This window comes from Glossina fuscipes, unplaced genomic scaffold, assembly GCF_014805625.2.
Source record: "Glossina fuscipes isolate IAEA_lab_2018 unplaced genomic scaffold, Yale_Gfus_2 2, whole genome shotgun sequence".
NCBI lineage: Eukaryota > Metazoa > Arthropoda > Insecta > Diptera > Glossinidae > Glossina > Glossina fuscipes.
The window spans coordinates 21,547,349-21,555,450 of NW_023998416.1; the positions used below are offsets into that span (position 1 = coordinate 21,547,349).

An 8,102-nucleotide genomic window follows, 5' to 3' on the forward strand; every position below is an offset into this window, starting at 1 on the left:
CTTGATTTCTTTTCCAAAATTTTATTATTTTCCAGCTTCCGTTATAAAAGACTAAAAATTAGGCTTTGTCTCCACATAAAGACTCGCTTTTCATTATAACCCCCATATAAGTTACCGTCTAAAAAATAGACCTTTGTGAACAAAATTCACTTAATTTTTGTACTAAATTGATAGCTACGGACCAATTTTCATCATAAAATACTAAAAATTGGAGCTCTCGCTTACTGTTCATGAATTCCAAGATGTAGACCCGTGTGGTCCAAATTTAGTCCACTTATTCGTTACGTCAAATTACCATTACCGAAAAATTGCCATCATAAAACATTAACAACTTACCTTTTTTGACACGTAAAGGTTTACGTTTCCTGAGAATTCTGGTATGCGCATGGCATCCAAAAAAATAGACCCATGTAGTGCAGGTTCGCTGATCCACTGCTTTGTCAATTTGCTACTATGAAATAATTTTCACCATGAAATATTCAACGTTAGAACTTTTTATCACATAAAGATGCAGTTTTCGAATACATGGTTATATGGGAGGGGGCTCGAAAAAATTTCCCCAACCGAACCGAATTTTTTATTCATTTCGTCATTTATTGAAAAGATTTGAAAAGTGCCAATTTTTTACCATATAACAACTGTTCAAAATAACGCGGTATGTGTGGATTTGTCGAAAAACCGAACCATTTTGAGTCACCGCCTGTCAGTGTAAAAAAATTTATCGAAATATCTCAGAAATTGAGACGTGTAAGTCGAACACGAAAATACATGGACAAACAAGCTTCGGTATAATAAAAGGTGGGTCTATCTTACAAAAACTTAATATATCTCATACCATAGGTGGCGTAGGGTATAAAAAGTGCCACCTATGCATCGAAAAGTCGATGAAAAGTGAAAGCTGTAAAAACTTGTATTTGCGCGTAAAAGTAGTAATAACTTACTTTTCTTATTTGGCGTACTTTCACCTTTACTGAATTTTGATTCACAATTAGACTGCTTCGAACTTGAGTGCACTTTTTTCCTGCTTATTTCGCGATTTAAATGTAACCAAGCAATTTGACAGCTTTTATCATTCCTCTAAATCCATCCAAAAGCTCTGCGCCTACATGTGTAATCGTGGTCTCAGGCAATTCAAAACGCTTTGGGGTACCTCTGCCAGGTAATTCGATCGTGAAAGCTATTGGCACATGCTTCACCGCGTAAGCCCAATCTTTGCTGCCCCCAGTAAACATTTCTAAATTTTCAATAAAATTTTTGAAGTCTAATTACATAATTTAAATCACTTAGCTCACTGAGAATATTGGCACTGCTTCCACAGCGATATTTGGTGTGATACCGCGGATACAAAGCCTCAACAAAAGCTTTAGCCACATACATCAATGTTGCATAACTTTGAGGTGGTACTTTCGTATGGGTCCACGGTACAAGTACTGCTTGCGCGGCCGAATGTAATGCTACATAAATCTTAATAGAACCCTCTGGTATGTTATTATTAATAAATTCTACAAGCTGTTGAACTTCTGGCTCCGACTCAGGATAAGGCCCACTATACACGTTTGAGCAAGGATCTGCACATCGTCTAACTACAATAATCTCCGTTATTTTGAAAAATGACATCAAAGATTGAAGTGGAAAAGATCTTACGTGACCATTTATAATTAAAATTACGATTTAAATCGATGCCCATACAATGGGGATCAGCAGGTCTTCTTGATTTGCGCCACAATCGTTCCTACATCCAATAAAGGTAAACGAATGCATACAATTTGTTCGTAAGTGAAAATAGTAAATGCTTTGGTTACCTTCTCATGTGAATAAACAAAGCCATCAACATTTAATACAGGTATTATCCACCAATCAACACTTTCTGCCAACTCGCGCACATCAGGATCCCTGGAATACAATAGTTCCATGATTAAGTATGTACAGGCAGCTGATGTTATCCATTCTCTAGCATGAATATTTGACTCAATGAAAATCGTTTTTCTACCGGGCTTGAAAGAAAGTCTAAGACCGCGAATTAAACGGCCTTCATACGAACGACCTATGTCGAAACCCGTCACTACACGGGCGGAATTTTTGATAATGCTATCCATCCACATATATATTTCACACAAAGTGGGGTAAAAAGACCAGTCAAGAATTCGATAAGTCGGTAACTTTTTTGGAAAGAGGCTTCGTCTATCTAGAAGAAATTGACGCCTTTAAAAATATAAAAAAAAACCTCATTGGTTCGGCGGATATTCACGCGAAAAGTAATCGTTTTTCTTTTTTTGGCATTATATCGCCACCGGGCTTACAATCCTTTGCTCGTTGCAGTTCATTTTCAAAAGTCCCTGCGATTATTCCCTTGGATTCCATTTCACTAAATCGTGGGCGATTTTTTTCAAACGATTGTAACTACGCAGCGTTTCTTTTATTTAAAACGTAATGCATGCGCGTAGTTTCATATTTTTTCTAATTTTTCTATTTGTTCTTGTTTATAGATATCACGTCCGAATTTGGAAAAAAATTCGAAATGAACCAAAATATTACACTTCAACTTTATGGGACCCTAACTGTCTTCTATTTTAATTGTAGTCCAAGGAGATGTCGTTGTAAAAAAGACAAAGAGAAAAGTTAGTGGTTTAAGTTAAAAAATCCGGGCTATTACCTGCAAGAGCGTTCAACTCAGAGCGTATTGTACTCAATACAGTATAAGTGGTTGATTACAAGAAATCTAAGTGCCAAATGGAAGGCTTTCTTTGATTTTCACTTGTTTTGTTTCACTGCCTTCAAAATTGAAAAAGTATAAAATAGGACTTTTTTTTATTTAAAGATAAGGCTTCACTAACCGGTTTTTATATTTAAATTGTGAGGGTCATAGGAAAATTTAATACAAGAAAACGAAGGAAATTTCGTTATGGAACAGAGAGAATTACATGCGGTTGCAATGTAAACCGCAGATCGATTCGCTCGATGTATGGATTTTATATCCTTTCTTATATGTCCTATGTCGTCTATTTCTAAGTTCAGTTGCTAGCCGTGTCCATATTCTCCATCTTGATGATATGTTGATCTTTTTTGCCGTTTGTGAATGTGTGTGTGACGAATCTTGGCCCTATAAAGTAAGAGTTGAAAGCTTGGAGAGAACGCACTGAGGCACTGAAATGTATGAAAAAACTACATCTCGGGCGTCGAATAAATAAATTTGATCTGCGAACGTCTTTTACCTCAGTGAAACTGAGTGATTACCGTTTTCTTCTCTTCCATTGTTTTCATTTGAACATGAACATTGGGCGTAAACATTATTTTATAATAAAGCACGGAGGTCCGGTGCATTGGAAGTTTGTTGGAATTTATACCACAAAGTTGTTTTTTAAGAAAAAGTTCGCAAATTCTTTTTTCGAATGTGGACAGATTAAGTGGATTAAGTTACAGGGTAAATTAGATAGAGTGTACATTTTTGAAAGCAGACAGGCTGTGCTTTCTTTATCATATAATTACAAAAACAGAGAAGTACAAAATTTGCTAGAAAAAGATGTCGACGGAATATAAATAAGTTCAATCCCTATACATAGTTGTAAAAAAAGAGGAATTTATAATACAATTTTTTGCAGCGCATATCATACCGTACACGAACGAATGAGAAAGGGAGAATATATGTACAGCATGTGCTCGACTTTCTATTATTATCGTCCCGTATATTCGTGAAAAGACACCTGATTCTCTTTTTACACGGTAGATATGTACCCAAAATAGTCGCTTGTAAAAGATATTGGCTAAATGGAAAAACAGTAGATCGGTTGCAGGCATAAAAAAGCAACTGAAAAATGCCACAAACAATACTAAAAACTTCTTTACTTAAGAAAGTATTTCGTGTTTACACGATTTAATTCATTAAGTATATTACTGAAAAAGAATTATACCTTGATAAACCAAACTAAATTGTCGAAAAGATTCATTATATCTTTAGGCATAATTCGGGAAAATCCCACTTATATACGTATCTAATCAACATAATCCAACTGAATCGCGAAAAATATACGGCAAAGTTACAAGTGTATAGGTGCGGCGAGTGAGAATGGAAAATTGATAGAAACATGAAAAAAAATTGAATTGAAAAATTCATCAAAACAATTCATAAGAAAAATATATGGAATGTTGCAAATCGTGCTATAACAAAGCAATTCGTGTAAAAATAAAATTTGTTTTCTTTTCAATTCGTGTTAAATCAAATTTCACGTTAAAAAACTCGACTAAAAAAAGTCTTAGGTGTATGCACTCATCTTCTGTGTCAACCCACAAGATTTAGAATATGCTAAGTGTTGTAATTTTCTTCTATAATTTATTTTTATTTTCATCACAAAATGGGATTAGCACATATTAAAGTGTTTGGGCGGTACTCTGGTATTGGACCAGGGGCGTTGGTGCTGCTTGTGCGATTGCATATGGGACTATGTAAACTTTAATGGATCCGTCTGGTATCTTATTATTTATGAAATTTTTGAGTTCTTTAACTTCTCGTTCAGATCCAGCATGAGCGCCACTGTAGACAATTGAGCAAGGGTCTTTACACTGCCTCACCTTAATAAAAAAAGGAGTTTAAAGTATTAAAAGTCAAATATATTAGAATCCTTCGATTTTCATTTATAAGTGAAATCATGATGCTTGATTTGGGCCATAAACGCTACTGTGTTCAGTTAGGAAATAGAAAATGGACGTTGTACGCAAAAACGACGTTGTTTTTAAATAGCAAGTTAATAAAACGCGGATTTGCTCTCCCTCATGTCTGCTACAACTTATATATCATAAGTCGCATAAACATTTGTTACAATAATTTTTTATGTAATCAAGCGACCAACCGCTCTACATATAACCTCACAAAACTGTGGCAAGCTTGACCTTTTTCGTTTCCGACCCAAGAATTGATATTTTGTTAAATGTGGATTTAAGATTCTTTTTGTAATTTTAAGACAAAAGGAACGGTTACGTGCGGATCGACGAAAGCAACAAGAACAAAGTTTTAAATCAAGCTTAATAAACAAAACTTGGTAATCTTTCGATAAACGGATGTAGGTTGATCTGCAAGGCATAGGTAAATATGCAACAAATAGCGCCATATCTAACTTAGCGACATAGCTAACATAGCGAATATAGTTAGCATAATAACGACTTCCTTACCTCTTCAAGCGAGTAGACAAAACCATCAACATTAATCACCGTGAGTGAAGACTCCCGCCCACGTTCGTCAGCAACTCTAGAAAACGCCAATTCTCTTATTAAATACGTGCAAGGATCTGACGTGACCCACTCTCTGGCATGAATAGTTTTGCCCGTTCTAAAAAAAAGTTTCAGTTCTCTCATTAAACGTCCTTCGTAAGAACATCCAATGTCGAATTTGGTAATGGCACCCATCCGAACATAGATTTCACATGACGTGACATCGAGAAATCAGTCAAGAGCTCCATAAGTAGTATTTTTTTTACGGAACATGTTGCGTCTGAATAGTAAAAATTTATTTGACTTTTTATTTATAAATTTTTCAATATGTATTCGTACAATAAAATTGATGATCTTTGTGTTGTTTGCCTTGCAGCCCTTAGCTTAGTTGTAGTTAATTGTATGTATATTTTTAGGTCCACCCATGCTCTTTTTTTTTTAATTAATTAAATTGTAAAAATATACAGCATAATTTGATTCAGAGGTTAATGTAGGTTAGCTTTTAGGAAATTTTCATTTTTTATAAAAAATATTTATGTACAAAAATCAGTCAAGCGAATTGTAAATGAAAACAAAACTGTCAACCCTTACAAATGAACGGCAAATAAAAACTGAAGAAAATTTTACATATACAATAGAATAAATAAAAAATGAAAGGTGTATGCAATTTGAAGCAAAGCAATCGGTTTTTATGCTGTCGTCGTCGAAAACACAACCAACTTCAGCATGTAACACAACTAGAAAAAGATTTTTTTTTTATCACCAACAAGAATTCAAATAACCAAATAGTCAGTCAATAGAATCAAAAATTTAAGAAAAAATAAATTCAAAATCAAATAATTCAAAGTATGGAAAAAATTCTTAGCATTGCTATTAGAGATATAGACCAGCTAGAGAAGGCTCACCCCAAAAATTTTTAATAAACCTAAAGAAAAAAAAAAAAAGAAGAAGAACCAGAACTAGTCAGAAAGTTGAGGCCGATTGTAACTTTTTCCCATTTTCTGATTGAATTCCGAGTTTAAGTTAATACGAATTGGCAAAGCATCCATCCCTTTGCTTCTTTTAAACGTCCCTTTAAATTATTTCGAGTGCGTTAATAGTGCCATCCAAAGTTTCAAGTCTTCGTGTAAAAGCGCTCATTTTGGTAGCTAAAAGGTGATCCCCTATCTTTGCCTGGTAACTGAATCGTGAAAGGTATTGATAAAGTTTTCATCGCGTCAACCCAATCTTTGCTTGTTCCACAATATTCTTCGCAGTCTTACGAAAGCACCGAAATTGATATTTTGATAACATCAACGAAGAAACTATTTATTGTACTGCAAATGTTTGTCCCGGTTCAATATCTATGTTTAGTGCAGAAACGCTTCAACGAAAGTTTTAGCGACATGTCACACATCAGTCGTTCACAACCTAGGTGCAGTGCAGTTCTTTACTATGTGTATAAGGTAAAAGGCTTGTGCGACCGAATGTTTTGTGCATAGATATTAACGAAACCTCATGAAATATTGCTTATAATAAATTTTTTTTTTACTGCTCAACTTCTGATCCAGACAGAGGATAATCGCCACCATGTTGGTTTGAGCAAGGTTCATGTTTTACTCCTTTAATAGTTTTTGTTATTTCAAAAATCTTTCAATAAAAATCTAACAATAAATTGCTTACCTTCCGATACATATTCAAAATTCCAACAAAAAATCGACATTTATGGAATCGTTCGTTCTTTTGAGCGTTCCTATAGACCGTAAAAATAATTGCATTTTTTCTGTTCATAAATAATGACTTGACTACCTCTTCATGTGAAGAGATGAGTCTCTCGGCTTGGTCATCTCTGAAAAAGCATAATTCAAAAGTTAAAGAAGTGCAGGCAGCTGATGTTATCCATACGAACAGCCGATGTTAAAGACGATAACTATGTTGGGCAATTTTCTAATAATTAAGTCTAACCATTTGTACATTTCATGGAAAGTGGGATGGAAACTCCAGTCAAGTTATCTATACTCTTTATATAATCTGTAATTAGAGAAGTCTCTTCAGTCAAGTTGTCCATACTCTTTATATAATCCGTAATTAGAAATTTCTGTGATCTTCTCTGATTTGTTATTAATGTGGGCGCAAAGAGGCTAAACCCTTAATTATATTGTAATATCGGAAGACATTATAACCTTGCTTTTAAAAAATTTTTATTTTTTCAACAGCAGATGATTCGCTGGGTTGCGCAAAAATGGTTCAATATGAACACGAAGTTCTTTGTTGGGTGAACGAATTTCTTTGCTTCAAAAAAATATATTTGTTGGGCCGCCCATGGGGCTCAATTCACCTTTTAATACGAAAATTTATTTTAAATAATTTTTATTGAAAAGGATTTCAAACTTCACTGCACTGGACTTGGCTGGAACTGAACTGGAACTTATTGTACCGACATAAAATAACTAACCATTTAGTTCTAATAAAATATTCTTACATAGTCTACTAATAAAACAGTACAAAAACGTCTGCAATATATGTTGAATTGCCTGCGCGAGCTTTGACCTGCGTTGGTTAACTCATTATGGAATTTAAGTTTAACCGGTTGTGGGACCGAAGTGAGTTAACTTATACATAAATATATATATATATATATATATTGCTTAAAACGGACACAATCTTTCCATGCAAAATTTCTGGGTAGAACTGTTCCCACAATTTCTCTCTCTATAATTTTTTGCCTGTGGTAAACACCGTTCACATGTCAACCGTTCTTCTATTTATAAAATAACCAACTGTCATAAAGATCTGCACGTGTTGCTGGCTAATCTGAACTAGTATTTTCCTGCTCGTAACTTGATTTAAAAACCTTTTTTCCTAAAACAACTCCTCAAACAATGCGAAACGTATGGTTTTGAAGAGTTTAGATGCTTAAG

At 34.4% G+C, this 8,102-nt stretch overlaps 1 protein-coding gene across 1 annotated transcript; it reads right to left on the reverse strand.

Moving 5' to 3' along the window:
* Positions 1-1,037: 1,037 nt before the first annotated feature.
* On the reverse strand, positions 1,038-2,361 carry LOC119633056 (zinc carboxypeptidase-like). The gene is made up of 5 exons (XM_038026260.1): positions 2,301-2,361; positions 1,803-2,185; positions 1,645-1,732; positions 1,293-1,583; positions 1,038-1,234 (listed from the first exon to the last, which is right to left on the reverse strand). The coding sequence occupies exons 1-5, from the start codon at positions 2,359-2,361 to the stop codon at positions 1,038-1,040; spliced, it is 1,020 nt and encodes a 339-aa protein (XP_037882188.1).
* Between the last annotated feature and the right edge of the window lie 5,741 nt (positions 2,362-8,102).